The sequence below is a fragment of the Colobus angolensis genome, unplaced genomic scaffold (genome assembly GCF_000951035.1).
Source record: "Colobus angolensis palliatus isolate OR3802 unplaced genomic scaffold, Cang.pa_1.0 Scaffold38, whole genome shotgun sequence".
NCBI classification, from domain to species: Eukaryota; Metazoa; Chordata; class Mammalia; order Primates; family Cercopithecidae; genus Colobus; species Colobus angolensis.
The window spans coordinates 2,042,128-2,064,166 of record NW_012117154.1 but is presented as its reverse complement, the minus strand read 5'-3'; the positions used below and the strand labels follow the sequence as shown (position 1 = coordinate 2,064,166).

The 22,039-nt window shown below is 41.0% G+C and overlaps 1 protein-coding gene across 5 annotated transcripts in view; it reads left to right on the top strand.

Annotated features, from left to right (window-relative positions):
- Positions 1-22,039, top strand: part of ERG (v-ets avian erythroblastosis virus E26 oncogene homolog) — a 212,000-nt gene that overhangs the window by 81,308 nt on the left and 108,653 nt on the right. For 2 of the 5 annotated variants that reach the window (XM_011954031.1, XM_011954028.1), the window contains exon 1: positions 4,770-4,911. The exons of the other annotated variants lie outside the window; for them this stretch is intronic. Coding sequence is in view for 1 of the 2 variants with exons in the window: in XM_011954028.1 (XP_011809418.1) it covers positions 4,894-4,911 (18 nt within the window). In the remaining variant the exon portion in view is untranslated. Of the gene's footprint in view, positions 1-4,769; positions 4,912-22,039 lie in introns of those variants that run through there. 5 annotated transcript variants of the gene reach the window in all.

Here is a 22,039-nt window from a genome sequence, read left to right as displayed (position 1 = left end):
ATCTTAAGGACAATATACAGCACTTTTATCCTATTGTTTTGTCGTTAAAAACCTGCATTTCATGGGTCGCTCCCAGGCTCGAAGTTTTACATGTGCACAATTTGAGGAGACTGAGATAGGCTTCCCGAATGCTGAGACACGTGGTAACTGGATAGAGCCCTGTAATCCTGGCTTCCTGAGTGCCTACCGGAGTTCCTGGCAGGAAAAGGCATGCCATTAATATCACCTGAATGTATTAATGCTGCATAGATGGCCTCCACAAAACTCATGAGCATTTCTGGGTTTTCTTAATAAAATGAAAAAAAAAAAAATAAGAGCTCTATGCTTGCTGTAGACATTTAGAAAAGAACATGTATTTGGGTATGCATGCATGAAAGGTTTGACTCCTACAAGTATTGTGGGCTGCACTTTTTCCAGAACATGCCTCTATTTTTCAGACATTTACAAAAATGTACAATATTGCATGTTACTTACGTATTTTTGTATTAGGATATAATTTATGTTTATTACAAATTTATGTTTTGAAAATATAAGTGAAGCAAAGAAGAGGGGGAAAAAACAAAAAGCTTCTCTGCCAGTAGTATTGTAATACATATAGCTGTCAATATTTTTACTTTGCCTTTTTATTTATTTTTTATTTTTTGACTGTTACAAAAGGTTATTTAACAAAAAGTCTAATATGAAAACATACATGACCTAATTTTTACATATAGTAAAACAGGCCCTTTGGAGAGGGGACATGGGTTTCTCTGTTGAACAGCCATTATTTATACTCATTCCAAAGTTTTGAACATGATAGTACTATTTCCTTGTATTGCCACCATTCCAATATTGTTCTACTGCCAACTAGTTGACATCTCCACACGTTCATCTATCACAAGATTCGGAAAGGGATCAAGTCCCCATAATATTCTTTGGACATGTCTGCCACCACTGAATTTCGTTTTTCAACTCGGGAAGGTGAGCTTCGCTCATGGTGTCTGTTCCTCAGGTTCACAGATGCCTTGGAACGGAATTGCATGGCCACCCCCATCTGCCTTTTTAACAAAATGGGTCTATGATATAATTCTCCTATGTACTGTGATTTTTAACTAACCAGGGAGGATATCAGAGCAGTTTTCCATGTTGCTAAGTGTTCATCTATTACATCATTTTCCTGCAGTGTTTTTGAGGAGGGTGGGCGTTCCATTGTATGGATGTATAAGGGAGGGATAAAGACATGAATGAGTCATGAGTGAATCTTCTGTTGTGTCCCCAGAGATGTGGAGGTTCAGAGGAGTCTCCTCTCTTTGCTCGGCACATGTATCACTTTGAGAACCATGTGGCTGTCATTCAGAGTGTTCTCAGCTCCTGACCTTCCTCCCCATATTCCATACAGAGAAGTTAGTAAGGGAAAAAGAATGAGAACTTGCTCAATCTTTAGAAAATGGGAAGAAAAGGTTTTAGGATAAATAAAAATAGTGCTTCTTTTATTGTGACAGTGAATTTATGGTGTATTTATTTTCTATTCTTTTGTTTCTTTCTCTGGAGTAAAACGTGAGCAGACTAGTGAAAGGTCTTGGCAGATTCACAGGAGATGGGTTTGTGCAGGAGAAGCACGCAATGGAAATGTACACTACACTTTATTCCTAGGTTCTGCTGCCCACAGTCACTGGGTGGGCTGTGCTGGTCTAGTGTAGTATTTGCTGTGTCTCAGGGAGAGTGAAAAAGGACCCTGTCCTGACAGGCTGGGCCTGGATGGGCCTCAGGTAGGGTCTGTGTGCCGTGCTGCCCCCTAACTTGGTCTGTGTGGTGACTGGAGGTATCTTTCCGTAGGGAGAGGAGGTGTGAGGTGGGAAAGGCATCCTGGTTCTTAGGCTGCTGGGTGGTGTAGGGATGAGGCCATTTAATAGCATAGACTTGGGGTACAGGTGAGGAAAGCTGAAGTGATATCTGCATCTTAAGATAATTTCCCCGTAGGATAATGTTTGGGAAACGGTTTCTGCATTACTATATTCTAGTTAATAGGTGTGCCTTGGCCAGAGGTGCTGGCTCACGCCTGTAATCCCAGCACTTTGGAAGGCCAAGGCGGGTGGACCACGAAGTCAGGAGATCGTAGACCATTCTGGCTAACACGGTGAAACCCCGTCTCTACTAAAAATACAAAGAAATTAGCCGGGCATGGTGGCGGGCGCCTGTAGTCCCAGCTACTCGGGAGGCTGGGGAGGAGAATGGCGTGAACCCGGGAGGTGGAGCTTGCAGTGAGCCGAGATTGCACCAGTACTGCACTCCAGCCTGGGCAACAGACCGAGATTCCATCTCAAAAAAAAAAAAAAAAATGTGCCTTGTGCTATCAAGAGTCAAAGTGGTTTTTTTTGTTCTTTTTTAAAACACTTTACATTAAATAGTCAGAGATTACCAGGCTTGGATGCTATGATGCCATTTGAAACATCAAGAATTATTCTTTTTGAAGATGACAGGAATCAAACAAACATTTTATCATTAGAAATGAGGAAGAGTTTCCTTTGTAAAATTTTGGGACAGAATTGACCACTCAGTATCCCCAAATTAACTTTTTATTGGATCACTTTCGAATATTGATCAAATAATAGCACCTGTTTTTGTCTTTTTTAGTATCCAATAAATAAATTTGTCTCTTAGAAAACAATATTTTTATTCATTAGAAAATAAAGGATCTATGCCTGCATGTGTGTTATACGTAAATACATATGGGAGGGAGAGACAGAGATTGAGAGCGAGCGTGTGTGAGAGAAAGTGGAGCAAATGATGTACATTGGCACCAGCAGACAATCAGAGTTAACCAGGAGAAGGGTAATAGGAGTTTTGTGTATTATCTTGTGGCTTTTCTGTAAGTTGGAAATTATTTCAAAATAGAGGGGTAGGAAATCCCACTCTTCACAGTTTGATTTGCATTAGGCAAGAACCAGGGAGTTCGGGTCAAATCATCACTGAAGCATTAGGTCCTGGTAGAAATGCTAATCTTTCCTGTTGCAAGGAACAACCGAGGGCTGGATTAGCAACCAGGAGGCGTGGGTGAGGCGGGACCACGCAGGGTTTTCTCCCGTGGCTATTTTGTTAGGAAAGCGTTCATCTTATTTAAAACTGGTGTTTGGTAAATGCATAATCAGGCATCACATGATGCGGGGGCCACAGTTAACATTTCACATTGATGCTTCTTAGGAGAGAACAAAAAGCAGGGACTCTCCGGGAAGCTGAGAGAGCTTTTCTCCTCAGCACTCCAGAATTCTAGTGGAAGCTGCCCAGATAAAACAGCTCAGGACTTTGAAATTTTCGGGGAAACAAAATTTTAATCAGCCTGCCATCTTATTCATTGTTCAGAGATGAAAAGAGCGGAAATCAACACCCCCTCATAATGTAGGTGCTGAGAACTTAAGTTCTGATTTTCACAGAATGATTTTCTTACAATATACTCTCTTTCTTTCCTTTTCCTTCTTTCTTTCCCTCCCTCCTTCCTCCCATCCTCCTTTCTCTCTTCCTTCCTTCTTTTCTCCTTCCTTTTTTTCTCGCCCTCTTCCCTGTCTCCTCCTCCTCTCCTTCCTCCCCATTTCCCTCCTTATGTTTCTCCTTCTCCTGCTTCTTCTATCCTAACATGAGGTGATAAATCAGAGGTATATAATAAAAGCAAGAACGGCTTGGGCTGGTGGGCAGAACTCTGACACATATTGGCCTAAAGTCTGAGTGAAATTCGTTTACTGAACGTCCAACTCTGCGACCAGGAATTGCCAGATGACTCAGGATTTGGTCTATTGTGTTCTTCAGGTCCCTATTGAGGCCACACCTCTTTATGGGTCCTGCGTTCCTGTAGCTAGATTCAAAGCAAAATGTTTCTTCCAAGCAATTTCCTGAAAATGAGTAATTAGAGCCCCGAAACCCTCTAAGGAATGTTCAGGCCTGCATTTGCTGTACTTCCTTCGAGGAGAAAACAGACCTGTGACCCTGAACTTATAGCTTGGATTTTAAACATGTCATGGGGCCCTCACATGGCATCTCTGGGTAGCCAAAAGTTCTATGAGGATCTGTTGTCTGCAACATGGATGTCTGTCAGAGTGAGACCTTTGTAGTCATTTCAGTTATTTGGATTTTAAGTAAATACTTGAAACCAAGACTTGGGTAGGTTTATTTTTCCTCTTTATTTTTCTTGTTTACTATAAGCCGAGAGTCCTTGCGTTTTCCACAACTTTGTTGTAGAGCAAATAAAAAGTGCAAGTATTTGGAAGGAGAAAATGAAACTGTTCTGGAACACTCATATGAAATGTTGAATAAATATAGGTTGTTAAAAATCAGCCAAGCAATGGCTGTTACTGAACATGGCCATCTATTAACATGAAATAAACACCACCTGCAAAGTTTCCTTTTAGGAGAAAGGAGCTCAAGTCCTCTGTCCTAGTAATTCTGGAACTGGGCTGTGAAGGGCTGGCACCCGGGGCAGTGGGGTGCCCTCAACGCCTTGGCTCCAAGGTGCTCGCAGCCCATGTGAAGCCATGCGGAGTCCCATCACATCTGCATCCTGCCTTGGTCTCAGTGCAGTGTGTCACACGGCGGCACACCGGTCACACCTGCTGTGGCAGTCCCCATCCCAATGGATGCCTTTTCTTTTTTTAATTAAAAAAAAAAAAATCTCCTGGCTGCATATCATCAAGAAAAACAACATTGTTTTCAGGGTCTCTTATCTCTCCACTCCCAAATATCCTGTTTCTTTGGGCTGGACAGCCAGGACCAATAGAAACCTCTTCCTGCCATTGGCTGACTTCATTTCCCAGACTTAGCACAATCTCATCCGCTCTAAACAACCTCATCAAAACTACTTTCTGGTCAGAGAGAAGCAATAATTATTATTAACATTTATTAACGATCAATAAACTTGATTGCATTATGGCCAGCACTATTAAGGTAAGGAAAGGGTTCCTTTTAATTTGACAAAATCTTGTTCTTGTTACTCTTTTCTTTGGTTTCCTTTATCAAGGCAGATAAGTTAGGGTTGGGCAACACCCCCACTGCCACAATACAGGACAACAAGATTTCCTTTGCACTGCCTAGTAAATTTCCTTTTTCCTACTCCAACCATCCGCAAGGCTTAAAAACTTCAAACTCAGAAAAAAATTGGGGTTTCTAAATTCACTGTTGAGTGCTGTGGACTACTTTTGGAAAGGCTTTTCGGAGCGCTTCTGAATCTTCTGATTCTCTAACTATCCCTAACGGTGCCTGGATGTGTGTCTGAAAAAAGGCAGCAGACTCGGAGAGGTTGAAGGGTCAGGTCAAAGCAAAAGACGGGTTTGTGAATGTCGGACGTTTGGAGGTTCTTCGGTGGCTCCTTAGCATCAGGGATGCCAGGCAGTCCCCGTGGCAGCGAAGAGATACTCGGCAAGTGGCTGCTGGTAATGGGACGCAAATGTTGACTTGATTTGGGGGACATCCATGCTGAGAACTGAGTGTTCTCGTAACTCAAACGGGGGTAATTTGGTTTGTTCTGTTATATGTTTATCTTCAATAAAATACCTACTCTCTGTGCACCGTGAGTAAGATTTCTTCCTAGCGATGGTTAGGTTTGCGGGGATTGGAAAGCAATGGCCGGTCGGTTCTCTGGGCTCTGGGGTGTTTGGTCTGATGCGTTTCCTTGCCTAAGTTTTTAGTTGATGGCATATAGAGATTAACGTGGAGGTCAGTCTGCACAGGTACAGTCCTAAATATGGCCTGATTCCTGGAAATGAAGCCAATTTAATGGTGACTGCAAGTCTAGGGGCATGCAGTCTTGAGTAGGGGTCTGTTCCGTTGTTTTAAAGGCCACCATATCTTCGTGACATTTGTAGAAATGTAAAAAATCAGCAGCAAAAGCAGATACTGAATGGAGGAAAAAGAAAATTGTATTTGTTGCGTGTCTTTAGTTTTGCTGCATGAAGGTGAAAAGCATTTGGTGGTGTTTTCATGAGGCTTCATGAGGCTTTCAGTTCGTTGGAAAGTGCATAAGAAAATGGAAGTTTGCCCAGAATTGGGCCAAGGCATTTTCAAAAATATTCTTTGGTTTGGTATTTTCATAATTTGAAATGTTTGTATTAGATTTGACTCATATGTACCATAGAAAGTGTGTTTCAGAAGTTCAGCTTTTATTTCTCAAGGTGTGTTCAGTAATAAAAATCTGTGTACCAGGAACTTTCACCTTATAGAGACTTTTCTTTCTTTGGCTTCAAGGATTGGAATCTGCTGAAATATGGCTCCTATAGAAAGGAATTATAAAATTGAGGGTTAATGTGCCCTACTTTTAGCTGCATGAATAGAAATTACTTGATTTTGTGACACAAAGTGCTATCTTTTTTTGTTCTTGTTTTCATCCTTATTTATATTCGTGTTTGTTAAATCAAATATTCTGTGTCAATCTTGAATAGCTTGGGTACAATCTTATGTGTTTTTTCCCCCAAAAATTAGTGCATTAAAAAGGACATTGAAATAACAGACTATCCTTTAGAAGGTAGGTACATTTTGCAAAACATCCAAATATGTTATACTGTTTAATTTAAAATATACATTTATGAATACATGAAGCTATTTTGAAAGTTTGAATATTTTTTGATTTTCTGAATGATTTTTTGGAAATAATAGTTTACACTTGTCTAAGATACTATGCTTGATTTAACATTTTATTCCATTGAATTATGTGTTTATTGTATGTACCCAAGTGAACCTTTGAATGACTGCAGGTGAATTTTTTTTTAATCTTCTGTTAAAATAGTCCCTCTTTATAGGTGACTTCCTTTAAGACATGTTTCTGTTAGATTTCCTGGGTAAAGTAACGAGATGATTTTACAGCCTTGTTTATAGAGTGGAAAAAGGAGGTCCTGAGTCTGTTGACTACAGTTTTAATTACGTTAGTGCAAAGCCCAAATTAGCATAGGGAAAATTATGGCTGTCCACTGGAATTAGGAAACAGTCCCCCATAGAAGCAATTTCCAGTCTCCAATGCACTCTGTTTTTTTTGTTGTTGTTGTTGTTTCAGTAAATAAATCCGTTAGTCAATTAGGTATCAGATGCTCTGAATTTGTTGTTGGTTTTCTGCACTTGAGTGGAGGTTTTATTTTTTTGCATTCACATTTGTAAGACCCTAGGAGACACTATGAAAAGCTAAATATTCTTATCCAGTCTTTGTGATTCTTACCATCATTTTTCCTTGGCAACTTGAAATTGGGAACAAAATATTTCAACTGGAAGAAGTAAAGGAATTTTGGGAACTTATGTGAGAGTGCTCATGTACGTCTAAGTGTCTGTGAATTTTAACATCAGCTGAAGAGTTCTAGTAAAGACTTGGAAGCAACAAAGCTGATGGTTTGCAGACAATTCACAGATCGGTTTTGGTGCTTCCCTTGGGCGTTGGTGACATCTGACAATATTGACAGGTGCTGAACCTCACCGGCTCCACTGTCCCCACAAACAGCTCCGTGTTTGCTACAGACTCCAGGAATCCTGCTGTTGCCCTGAAAACCTGACTGTGCTTCAGTTAGGAGTTTTAGCCTAATTTCCCAAAGACTTTCCTGATTCCTTTTTTTTTTTTTTTTCCAATGCCATCTGCAATTTGGGAAGTCTAATGAAGCCTACAGTCCTTTCTCAGAATAATACTTTCAGGTGCATAAAAAGAAATACATAGAATTACAACAGAAATACAGTTCTCTCCCCGGACCTTTTAAGGAGAACATGAACCCCAGGTTGCAAGTTCTGATCCTAGAAAGATCCTTACTGTGTAAAAAGGGAATGTGGGGGATTTTCCGTCATCACAGAGATCTGACATTGAAGGATGTGGAGAGAGCCAGCAGCCGGCAGCAGCGTTAGGGGAAAGCATCTTAAAAATCAGGATGTGGAAAGTTACTAACAAGGCTTGGTGGAGATCTGAGGGCACCCTAGTACTATTTCCATGACTTGCCTGAAGAAGTTACTTTCTTTGAATTAACAGAGGTTGGAAGATTTGATGGTAATTGAAACATGACCTGATAGGACTCGATTTTATTCATTTAAAGACATAAAGTTTGCATTATATACTCCATGTTTGCACATTTGCACTCCTTGAACATTTGCTATCACATGTGAAGGAAACTTATTAAGACTAAGAGTTATATGAAGAAAGTTAACTCCTCATAGAATTTTGATGGATGCGATTAATGAGTTTAATAGCTACAGATATATGATTTTTCATCAACCCATTGGCTAAGTGAAGTATGAATTGCGTCAGTCCTTGTTACTTTGGGGGGATTCCGGGAGAATGGAAGGAAGGCCAGGGGCAAAATGCTGCTGCCTTGCTCTGCATAAGTCATTTCAGAGTATGCTCTGAGTATCTGTCCTTGCTGAAAAGTGGCTTTATAGGCCACTACTTTAAAACAACTTACTGCTCCTGGTCATGGGCAGCTCTGTGATCCAGGCTGCCCTCTGTGGACACGGCACACTTCTCCCTAGCCTTCCGCATGTATGTGCATGCACCCATGCACGCCGGGCACCCTGACTCAGTGACCCCGGAAAGCAGGAGTGAGAATGGCTCAATCTGTGGCCTTCTGTTTCCACATGAAATACAGTGCAGGACTGCAGTGCTCTCAGACAGTGTACTGAGCCTGAACCATTTCTTAATTATCTACATTTATAAGTGATTATCTCATAACATTTCTGTTTTACAAAACAGATCTTTATTTAAACACAAACACAGGTTAACAACTCTTGAAAAAGCATACATAAAAGTAAGTAAATGAAGCAACCATTTCTGTTATCTTCAGGAAAATATGACCGATACAGTTAGAACTTTAGAATAAGATTCTCTCTGTGGGAGTGGAGACCCAAAGCTGTTATTGGCATCCCAACAACTTGGCGGATTTATTGGTTTAACAGCTGATACATAAGAGAATCACAGAGTAAAGGCCACGGGGAAGCCAGACGGATGAGAGTTTCTCTGAAATGCGAAACCTCAGAGAAGAGACAGGGACAGTCTCCAGGCTGTTCCAGTGTTTGGTAGCACACTCTGCTCTGGCGGGGTCTTTTCTTTGGAGCTACCTCAAATGCTCCAGGAGAGCCTTCTTGTCCCCCCCTTCAATCCCACAGGATAGAGGACAGCTGCGCCCTGGCCTGGGGATTCTGTCAGACCACCCCTGACCGCACTTCTCTCACCTTACGTGGCCACAGACACACTTGCATTTGCTTCCTTCCTGTTGTGACCCTGGGCAAGGTAGCTAGCCTGTTTGACCTCAGTTTCCTCACCTGTAAAATGGGATCATAATGGCTACCCTGTCTTGCACCAATCCTCAATAAATGGCAGATGCCATCAGACGCCCCCCAGTGGATGTAACCTTTTCTACCATATTGTCTTTCAGGCTCTGCACTCAATCCTCTTAACATTTCCCAGGGCCCCGCTTCAGCTGTGAAGCCCACAGCCACAGACTGCTCTGATGTGTGGCCTCCCACACCCAGACAGGGTACATCTCGGCCTGGGCAGCCACAGGACAGGGAAGGAAGGAGGAGGGAGCTTGCAGGGGTGCTTGTTAAAGGTGTAGCAGGGCAGGTACCACACACAGGGGCAGGTGGAGCATCCAGGGGTCGCCCGAGGTAGTGCTGGTCAGAGAGGGTTGGCTTCATCCTGTTCTGAGCCGAGGCTGCTGAAGGAGGGCAGAGGCCTACGGCTGCATCGTGTTCCTGGTTAGGGCAGGAACAGCACCCTGGAATACCCCACTGGCCTCTTTATTCTCAAATTGCAAAAAATACATCTTGTTCTTTAGCATAAATTATAAACAAAAAATTCTCATGGTAGAGAAAATATTTAAAAGTCATGACAAAGTCAATATAAATTGTTCAGATCCTAACCAACCACAGCAAATTCCTAACAGTTGGGATGTGTCTCTCCACCATGTGTATCTGTTTGGCCTTATAGCTACTTACCTGTCCTGCTCTTCTCAGTTAGCATTGTTTTACAAGCATTTCCCCATGTTACTAAAATTTTTTGATAAGCAGAATTTTTATGCTTCATTATATTCTATCTAAAATATGTATTATATATTTTGTAACCAATATCCTAGTGTATAAAGTGATGCTACTTGCGATGTTTCACTAATTATATTGCAGTACACCATCTATTTAATTTTTTGAATACTTTTTATTAGTATCGGTGCCTAGAAAGGAATTATGGAGCCAATGGGTATACATAGTTTTTAAGTCTTTGCCAAATTTAAATATTTGCCAATTTAACAAATAATTACCAGATCATTCTCTGGAAGGATTATACCAGTTTCCCCTTTTTCTAGCCACATGTGAGACCATTGCCACACTACACCCATAACAACTCTGAATATTTTACTCTTTGAATCTTTGCCATTCTGACAGGCAAGAACAGAATCTCATTTTATTTGTACTTCTTTAATTTTAGTATTTCATTACATTTTTTTTGTTTGTTTGTTTGCTGTGAACCCATTTTGGCTAGTGGCCCAGTGTGACCTCTGGATTTTGTTTTCTTATTTATACTTTTATTCCCTGTTTGGTCTAGCTTACTTTCCACATATTTCCCCTATTGAGCTTGGCCAAAACATGTTTTATAAAGTTTAACATTGATTCCCGTCTGTCCGCTCTCCCACTCTTCATTTTCTTTCTTGTCAGCACATTCTCCCAGCTTCGCTGGTGTTTGTTGTTGAGTGTGAATAATTTATGTGTACCCACTGACATCGCAGAAGCTGTTTTTAGTGATATCTTATCCATTTCTTCTGTGTCCTCAACAGTGACTGGCAACGGGTAGAGGTTCAATAAGCACTTGTTGAAAACATAAATTTTAATTTTAATTATTTGAAATTAAGATATCAGAGTAATGTAATCATCATTGTAGACTTCAAATGGAATTCTTATGTTTTTAGAGACATTTCTCCTAGTAAAATAACATTAATTAAAATTGACTTAAATTGATGTTTAAGAAAGTATAAAAAGTAGCTTGAATTCATAATCCAAACTAACACCATCCTAATAACTGCTTGCTATGTGCCAAGCGCTGTGCTAAACTCTCACAGTGTCTCATGTGATCCTCCCAGCAGCCTGGATACTGCTGCTTTCTTACAGATAAGGACAAAGGATTAGAGAGGCCGAGTGACTTATACAGGTCACACAAATCTGTCTCCCTTCTCTTTATCATCATCTGATCTCTTTTTTCCTGCTATTCACCGTAGCTGTAAATAGCGAATTACTGTGCAGAGAAACATGGTGTATTAAGTGTTATGGAGACACATTAAATAATTGGGGAATGAAAATTATTATTGCTGGGTCCTTTATGTTAGCTCCTCTTCTGTGAAAAATCCCATAGACAGCAGTTCTTACACTCTAGGTGGCTAATCAAAATAAAGTTCTAGAAAATTCAAGAGGTAAAACTCTAGCACTGAATTCTATATTTGCTCAGTGACAAGAATTCTTTCCATATTTGGTGAGATCCAAGAGGCAGTGCTTCCAGATTCCAGATCAGCTGCTGATTTAAATTTCCTCATCCCAAGTATCAACTTCCTTACACTCGTCTTGGGCGTCAATAATGAACACGCAGGTCAGAGTTTTCCATAAGGCCTTAACAAGTCTTTCAGCAGGGTGTTCATGGAATTAAACTCTGGGAAGAATGGCCATCTGCTGTTGTACACAGATAAGTACAGAGACATTTTGAAAAGAAATGCCAAGGCCAAGCAAAATGATTTATTTTTAAAGTGCCACATCAGAATCCAATCATAACATTAACGTCAGGGCTGTTACTTTAAACACATTTGTTAAAAACAATGCTTGTTGAATTTTTGAAAATATAATAACATTATGCAAAGATCCCGCACTCTTGCATGTCACACATTCCACTTTGAAATCCTTCTGCCTTGATGATTTAAAATCTCCCTTGCTGTCATGAAATTACAGTATAGCAAATCATGTGTTGATTTCTTTTTTTTTTTTTTATAAATTTACCAAGTATTGACACTGAAGACAGGACCCTTCTCCTACCTCCACATTCACATTGCCCCCAAGGCCATTCATTCAAATCACCAGCCAGCAGTGAGTTTCTCATCTCCATGCTCTTTGGGTTTCATTGGGTTTTTGTTTTATTGCATCTTTTTTTTTTTTTTTTAATTTTGATAGTGTGCACATGATGCTCACCTTTGAGGAAGAAGAAACTGTTGAAACAACCCTTCAGAATCTGTCAACACAATTAGTTTGTGTCTCAATTTGAGGTAGATGTCCCAAGACATTGCTCCAAGTTAAAAAAAAAAAAAAAAAAGTATGTGGTTTTGCATTGCATAGTCCTCTTTGGATACATACGACATGTATGCCTTCCCTGACCTTCCAGAGAGCATCAAAAGCATGAAGGCTGAACCCAGAGCGCACAGCCCACTTTTATCTTTGGCCCAAGGAGGCACTTGGTACTGTGTATTTCTTCGTGGCATCCTTAAAATAGCCTCTGTGGAAAAGGGATTGGCCTTATCTTCTGTGCAACGGATGGGAGGCATAGATACAGCCGCTGGTAAGGGGAAGTGGAAAGAGGCCCGTCTGGGAGAGGGTGGCCTGGAGCTTTAGTTTGATGCTGCAGGACTTTCCCAGGTGAACGCACCTCTCCTGGCCATAGCTCCCTTATAGGAAAATGGAGGTGGTCCGCTCCGCCTTCTCCACGGTGACCATCTGACGACTGTGCTGCCGTGAGGACATGGGGAGCTAACAGCAGTGCCCCTATCGGATCCTGAAACTGGGGAGGGTCCCTTGCCGTGGGCAGGGGAAATGGGCTCCCACCTGGCTTTGGGGGTTCACACCCTGGCTGTTCTACTTCCCAGCCGTTTCACCTCTGACAAGCCACAGCCTCACAGGAGGCAGGCTTTTCCATCTGTGCAATGGGTAGAGTGATAGTTCCTACTTCACAGGGTTATGGTGAGATTCACCAAGTTGAAAGACCCCAGAACTGTATATGGCACACATAAACTCCTCAACCAAAGTTAGTTAATTTTACTGTTCATTCAAGCCAAATACATTTTTCTTCTAAGACTAAAATTAGGGAATCTATGAAAAGCATTTCTCCCCACCTTTTTATTTTTCAATTTCTCCAACAGTTTGTGAATTGAATTTTGTTTTCAAGTAGCCAATTTGTCCATTTTCCTGTGATGAACATGTTTTTATCTCTTCATTATAAAGCGAGATCTCTGACAGAAACAGTGCGCTCCCAGTTATTCACAAGCACCTGATCTGCAATGGAGATTGCTTAAAACAGGGCTGGGAAATGCTTACTGGTGAGTTCACCCGACACTATGCGCAGCAGGTCCTGGAAGGAGACAATCAGGGCGTTGTTACCTTCTGCATCTCCCTATACTTCTTATTCTCCTTCCATACTCTTTCTCATTGCAATCACTATCCACCTGGAAGGAGGCTTGAAAAACACAAAGGACAACAATGATGATAAGGGGGACCCCTCCTGGGCCTCTTAAATGCTGAGGGATCCTTCCTGGACCTCTCTTTTCATTCATTCCAAACTGCCTCTCATAGACAATCACTTCTCTCACCCCAAGAAATCTGGGACAGTGCAGGTTTGCAAGCTTGATCTGGAATAAAGAAAACCAAGAAGCACTTTGGGAGGCCGAGGCGGGCGGATCACAAGGTCAGGAGATCGAGACCATCTTGGCTAACACAGTGAAACCCTGTCTCTACTAAAAATACGAAAAAATAGCCGGGCATGGTGGTGGGCGCCTGTAGTCCCAGTTACTCGGGAGGCTGAGGCAAGAGAATGGCGTGAATCTAGGAGGCAGAGTTTGCAGTGAGCCGAGATTGCACCACTGCCCTCCAGCCTGGGCAACAGAGCGAGACTCCGTCTCAAAAAAAAATAAAAGAAAAGAAAAGAAAACAAAGGAAAAGATGGACCAGGAGGCTTGACCTGTGCCAGGCAAAAGTCAGCAAAAGCAGTCACTACACATCTCCTTTTGAGTTCTAACTTTTTACTTCATCTTGTGTGAACTGCTAAACTGGAAGCATATTTATATTCACATAAAAGTAAGATATTGTCCAAGGTCAAATGTAAGTGACTTTTATGAGTTATTGGACTTTCTGAATTACTTATTCTACCAACTTGAATTAACATAGTTTTGTTGACTTTTATTCTTTGTAAGCCAAACAGTATGAACTCGGTTGAGCCGGTCTTAGGAGAAAAGATGTAAAATACGTGTTGCTAGGGTAGCATTCTAGTGAAGGAAGCCCCTTCTTTGTTTCTTGGGCATCCCTGTGGTACCTCTGTCCATCCCAAGAGTTGTTTTCATTGACTCACTGTTGAAAGCCCATGCCTATTGTAACCAATTTTGATAAGAAGCTAGTTACAAAATAAGCACATGTATACATTTTTTAAAGCCTTGTTCTTCTGGAGATGGAAAACATCTTTTTTTAGATCACATGTTTACTGCTTTGGTAAACAGTAAAATGCTGCTACAGCAATTACCTTGAGGATAAAGGGTTTGTAGACAGATACTTCCTGCGTTCACTTCCTACACAGATAGCCAGCCCAACCAGAGAGGCACTGATGCAGGAAGGGCCCCCAGTGGAAACTTCCTCTCTCCTAATGCGCCGTCCATGATTCGTTATCTCCTCTCCAAGGGGAATAAGCTTGTCGCTCCAGATTTTCTAGGAGAATTCTGTCTTGAAACAGGTAAAAATATAAAGTTTCTAAAGTAATGGTTTCAGTCCCTTGTTCTCATCCTCGGTGTCATCTACTTGCTGATTTTTAAGGGGACGTGATTAGACTGGAATAGACTTGTCTATGAATAACGTACCCTGTAGGCACCTCTGTCTCCTTTGAATCATGGAAAATGATGCATGATTCGAATGTTTTATATTTGGTAGAAAAGTAAGTATCTTTGAGATTCAATGGAAGGCCTTTTCTGTGTTTAGTTGAAAGGTCATTTTAGATTTTGCTTTCTTTAGTCAAGCAGAGATTACCAGATTTGGGTCCAAAAAAATATCAGCTCACAGATTGTTCTCTGGGCTGATTTTACAGCAGTTACTAAATTCCAATGAATGCATTGTTTAGGTCCTTTGAACCGAAGCAAATAAAACCACAGTGCACACACACTGAACAATAGGGCATCATCAATTAGCCGTCTACAGGATGTGTCCTTGCCGACTGGCCCCTTTGTAGGAGGAAAAAAATAGATCAAATCAACAAACAATAACACTGAACAATAAACTAAACAAAATAAATAGCACCTGGAAGCTCCTCAAGCACTGGCGAAGCACCAAAGGGTGATGTGATGTTTACACGCTCTACACATGGAAACCCACAGCTCCACCCAGATCTCCTGCAGGTCCCTAAAATACTCAGAGAACTCAGCAGCCATTCATTGCTGGGTCACCTCATGGTAAAGTACCCTCTTTGGTGATCAGAAAATGCTGAGCCTCTTAAATGCTGAGGGATCCTTCCTGGACCTGTTTTCATTTGCTCCAAGCTGCCTCTCATAGACAATCACTTCTCTCACCCCAGGAAATCTGGGACAGTGCATTGCAAAGGGAAGGAGGCAGTATCTAACAGAGCATTCTGCCTGGCCTATTCCATAAGTGTCGATGATGGCCCGGTGCAGGGCAGAGATTGCATTTGACCCTGAGAGACTGCCAGACATGGTGAGATGCTGTTATGTCTCATGTAGATGTTAATGCACGAATATATTCTTTTTAAAAAATACTTTATGTTCTAGGGTACATGTGCACAACGTGCAGATTTGTTACATATGTATACATGTGCCATGTTGGTGTGCTGCACCCATTAACTCGTCATTTACATTAGGTATATCTCCTAATGCTACCCCCCTCCCCCCCCCCCACAACAGGCCCCAGTGTGTGATGTTCCCCTTCCTGTGTTCAAGTGATCTCACTGTTCAGTTCCCACCTATGAGTGAGAACATGCGGTGTTTGGTTTTCTGTTCTTGCGATAGTTTGCTGAGAATGATGGTTTCTAGCTGCATTCATGTCCCTACAAAGGACATGAACTCATCCATTTTTATGGCTGCATAGTATTCCATGGCGTATATGTGCCAAATTTTCTTAATCCAGTCTGTCATTGATGGACATTTGGGTTGGTTCCAAGTCTTTGCTATTGTGAATAGTGCTGCAATAAACATATGTAATGCATGAATATATTCTGATGATTTTATCCACATATTCAATATATGTATTTTGTATTTAACATGAAATTAAATTGAAATGAAAATGCCCAAAGAGATATTTTCCTTTAGGGACTCATTTCTTCACATACTTTTGCTTATCTTGTTGGAAGACACACTGTCAATCTCAGTACCCTGTCTGAATGAAGACTGCTTTCCTCCTATGCACCTGTTGCCCCTAGACAGTCATTGTGCAGCTTGTCACCTTTCTGTGAAACTCCGCGAGACAGCTCCAGCATTCATCCTTACAGGTGCTACCTCCTGACATTTCTGCTTCTTTGCAAAATGACTTCCCTGATCTCTTGAGTCTGTATTGTTTGCAGTGCTGCCTGAACCACATTTGGGTGGTGCTACAGGACCAGACAGCATACAGATTTGTCACGGATGCCTGATGGAATAGGACCCTGTTAGTATCCTCTCTGAAAATCACCCTTGCCTGGCTGGGGATTGTTTTATTTTATTTCCTTTAACCCGTAGCAAATACAGGTTCAGTATCTCCATTGAATAATATATTGTAGAAAGAAAGGCAGTAATAAAAACTTTGTTCATTTTCCCCATTTGAAAAACAATAATTATAGGAGTTTAGAAAATAAAACTTTAAAAACAAAATTAAAATAATTGATGTTATACCATCAAGGGTCTTTTAATACTCGATTCTTTTTTGATTTTTTTTTGTCTTTACTTCTATACCAATGTATTCTTTATAAAGAATAATAAAATTTGAGAAATTAAACTCATTTTTATTAGTACCTTTCTATTCACGTTTTTTTTCCAGGATGGTGGAAAAAAAAAAAAAAAAAGAGAAGTGAGGGCTGAACTTGTTACAATTTAGAAATTGAGGCCCATGTTTCTTCTTAAGGATCCAGTTTCTCTGTATGAAGCAGATCCAGACTGCCTGGGGGCAGGTCTCTGTCCCACCACACTTTTCACTTCCCTGTGCCTCGTTTCCTCATCTGTAGAAGAGAGTCAGTCATGATAACAACTCCTACTTCTCGGTAGTGTTGCGAGGATTAAACAACTGAATACATGTATGTGCTTTGAACAGTAACCTGCTGTAGCGTACAAAAGATGTCAGTTGCAGGCCAGGCATGCTGGCAGCTGCCTGTAGTTTAACTTCAGTTACTCGGGAAGCCAAAGCAAAGGATCTCTTGAGCCTCGGTATCTGAGGTCAGCCTGTGCAACCTGGCGAAAGACCTCATCTCATAATAACAACGACGACGATAATAATGTTAGCTGTTCTGGGCTCTTACTGGGTACTTGTCCTAGTCACGGTCTTCTTATTTAATTTACTCTCATATCTTATTTGTTTTTTCTGAAGTAATCAATTATCTTCCTTGATTGTGTTTGTTTTCAGTATTTGTCTTTGGAAAGGAATCCTGCATTTATACCTGGTTATTTATAGCTTCTTCTAAAGGGATGAAAGTATTTCCTTACACAGTCATGCATCACCACGCCGGGTCAGTTCCGAGAAATGAGTTGTTAGATGATTTCATCGTGCAAACATCACAAAGAGCACTTACAGAAACGTAGATGGCATAGCCTGCTACACACGTAGGCTATAGGCTATATGGTGTAGTCCGTGCTCCTAGGCACAAACCTGTGCAGCATGTGACCAGGCTGCATACTGTAGGCAATTGTGACACTTAACACAATGGTTTTTATGTATCAGAATGTAGAAAAAGTACAGTAATAATGCAGTATAGGCCAGGTGTGGTGGCTCACGCCTGTAATCCCAGCACTTTGGGAGGCTGAGGCGGGCAGATCACGAGGTCAGGAGATCAAGACCATCCTGGATAACACGGTGAAATCTCATCTCTACTAAAAATACAAAAAATTAGCTGGGCATGGTGGCACGTGCCTGTAGTCCCAGCTAGTCAGGAGGCTGAGGCAGAATTGCTGGGACCCGGGAGGCGGAGGTTGCCGTGAGCCGAGATCGTGCCACTGCACTCCAGCCTGGGCAGCAGAGCAAAACTCCGTCTCAAAATAATAATAATGATTATTACTAATAAATATTATTACTAATCACTATTATTAAGAAGGAAAAAATGGTACAGCTATACACCTGTATAAGGCACTTACCATGAATGGAGTTTGCAGGACGGAAAGTGGCTGTGGGGGGTGAATCAGTGAGTGGTGAGTGAATGTGAAAGCCCGAGGACATCACTATCTACTACTGTAGACTTATAAACACTGTGTATTTAGACTACACTAAATTTCTTAAAATGTTTCTTTCTTCAATAGTAAATTAATCTTAGCTTACTATAACTTTTTTTACTTATTAAACTTAATTTTTTAACCTTTTGACTCTTTTGTACTCACTTAGCTTGAAACACAAATACATGGTTCAGTTGTACAGAAATATTTTCATTCTTTATATCCTTACTCAATAAGTTTTTTTCTATTTTTTTAACTTTCTAAACTTTTTATTAAAAACTAAGACACAAACACACACATTAGCGTAGGTCTACACAGAGTCAGGATCATCAGTATCACTGTTTTTCATCTCTACATCTTGTCCCTGTGCCACTGGAACGTCTTCAGGGACAGTAACCTGCATGGAGCTGTCATCTCCTATGATAACAATGCCTTATTCTGGAATCCCTCCTGAAGGACCTGCCTGAGGCTGTTTTACAGTTAACTTTTTTTTTTTTTTGAAATGGAAAAAGTACACTCTAAAATAATGATAAAAAGTATGGTATAGTAAATATGTAAACCAATACCATGGTCAACTGTTATCATTATCAACTATTATGTACCGTACATAATTATATGTGTTATACTTTTATACAACTGGCAACACAGTAAGTTTGTACACCAGCACCACCAAAAACATGTGAGAAATGCATTGTTCTACAGTGTTACTACAGCTATATGTCACTAGACCATAGGGATTTTTCAGCTCCCTTATAATCTTATGGTACCGTCTTCCTGTATGCAGTCTGTCATTGTCCAAAACATCATTATGCAACTCCTGAATGTATGCTAATTGCTTTGTTCTCATGCTATTCCTTTGAGGACAGTAGAGAAAACGCAAGAGAGTAACAGCTGTTACTCCATTTAGTGGCTCAACTGACATGTTAACCAGACTTTTAACAGCTGAACTCAACTGCATTTTTGTGAGCCCAGAAAATCAATAGTTTTCATAATTCAAAGTTGGAGAAATGAAAGACATTCATTGTTTCCTCCCATTCTTATGCTTTGGTTGATGCCATTAAATAAATGAATGTGTTTGTGCAATGGGGAGAGACAACTGTTCTCTGGAGTGGATCTAGAGGTTAAGAAGTCAAGCTATTTTGAGCCAGCTACTTAGAGTGGCATATTCTTTAGGGGAGGTGAGTGGGCATCTACTGAATTATCATATTGCTGGTTAATCGTGATTAAGAATCTATAGAACCTCGGCCTGGCGCGGTGACTCACGCATGTAATCCCAGCACTTTGGGAGGCTGAGGCGGGCGGATTATCTGAGCTCAGTGGTTCACGACCAGCCAGGGCAACACAGTGAACCCCATCTCTGCTAAAATACAAAAAATTAGCCGGGCGTCAAGACCAGAAGCTCAAAACATGCGTTGTTAAAGTTCTATGCCTTAAGTTCTGTGGCTGTCGTCATGTAATCTTTCATTCATGCTCATGGTGCCTATTAAGAAGCAGGCTATCAGTACATGTCCATTTCATAAGTGAATGAATAATTTCCTGGATGACAAATGCATGAGTGAGTGCATGAATCCGTGAAGTGGCTGGCACCCTATATTAAATCACAGAGAATTGCTTATTTATTTTTATTTTTATTTTTTTGAGACAGAGTCTTGCTCTGTTGCCCAGGCTGAAATGCAGTGGCATGATCTTGGCTCACTGCAACATCCACCCCCTCGCGGGGTTCAAGAGATTCCCCTGCTTCAGCCTCCCGAGTAGTTGGGACTACAGACATGGGCCACCATGCCTGGCTAATTTTTTTTTTTTTTTCTATATTTTTAGCAGAGACGGGGTTTCACCATGTTAGCCAGGATGGTCTCAATCTCCTGACCTTGTGATCCACCCGCCTCAGCCTCCCAAAGTGCTGGGATTATAGGCGTGAGCCACCACGCCTGGCCGAGAATTGCTTTTTATATAATGAAAGATGGAGTCCATTTTCCCCAGATGCATACACTATTGTAATATACCACTTACATTAACAAATCCATACTTTTCCAAAAGAGTGGTTTGAACTATGATTTTGTGATTTAGTTTTTAAAAGTTTTATTTTATATATTTAAGGTGTACGACATAATGTTTTGATATACATGAAGATGGTGATAAGGTTCCTATAGTGAAGCAAATTAACATATCCTTCATCTTTTATAATTATACATTCTTCTTTTGTGGGGCAAGAGCACCTAAAATCTACTCTTCAAGCAAAAATCCTAAGTACAGCGCAGCACAGTATTATTAGGCACATCCCTTATGGTATACGTTAGATTTCTAATTTGTTCACCCTGCATATTCGCTACTTTATATTCTTTGACCTACATCTCCCCATTTCCCCATTCAGCCTTTGTTTGTTTGTTTGTTATAGAGTTTACATATAAGTGAGATCATGCGGTATTTGTCTTTCTGTGTCTGGCTTATTTCACTTAGCATAATGTCCTCCAGATTCATCCATAATGCAGCGATTGGCAGAATCTTTTTTTGAAAGCTAGATGGGCCAGGCATGGTGGCTCACGCCTGTAATCCCAACACTTTGCGAGGCCGAGGTAGGTGGATCACTTGAGGTCAGGAATTTGAGACCAGCCTGGCCAACATGGTGAAACCCCGTCTTTACTAAAAATATAATAATTAGTGGGGTGTGGTGGCGGGTGCCTGTAATCCCAGCTATGTGGGAGGCTGAGGCAGGAGAATCACTTGAACCTGGGAGACAGAGGTTGTAGTGAACCAAGATTGTGCCACTGCATTCCAGCCTGGGCAACAGAGTGAGATTCCATCTCAAAAAAAAAAAAGGGGGGGGGTGCTAAATGATATTCCGTTATATATATCTACCACTATTTTATGTATTCATCCATTGATGGACAGACACTTTGGTTGTTTTCATATCTTGGCTATTGCAAGTAATGCTGCAATGAACATAGCATTGCAGGTATCTTTATGAGATAGTGATTGCATTTCTCTGGGAAAATACCCAGAAAAGGGATTGCTGGGTCATGTGGTAGTTCTATTTTTAATTTCTTTAGGACCCTCCGTACTTTCTTCCACAGTGTCTGTAACATTCCATGTTCCCACCAACAGTGTGCAAGGATTCCCTTTTCTCACATTCTCACCAACACTTACTATTTCTTGTCTTTTTGACTGTAGCCATCGGAACAGGTGTGAGGTGATACCTCATTGAGGCTTTGATTTGCATTTTCCTGATGATCAGGGATATTGGGCACCTTGTCATGTACCCATCGGTCATTTTTATGTCTTTTTGGGAAGATGTCTGTCCACATCCTTTCCCAATGTTTGGGAAGGTCAGATGACCAGGGGACTGCCCAAAATCTAATGAGTGCTGCTGAGTACATGATGGTCCCTTCCAGGCTATGGATGGAAATGTTTCACTTGCAAATTAAAAGCAGAAATACAGTTTCCAGGCAACTCATAGCCTGCATTTTGCTACATGACACTTGCCTTGATAAGCAAAACCAAATACCACTTTCATTTTCATTGAGCAGCAGCATCTACCAGCATTTATCCAGGATTTGCATTGGATCATCGAAATGTTCGACTTTGGCAATCTATTATATAATAAGTCTTTCTGGGCATGAACTGGTGACAAATTGTATTAATGTTGCTATGATAGGGACTATTCATCTTTCTTCTTTTGTTCCTGCAGTCATCCCTTTGAAATTTCAGTGAAACTGTAGCAA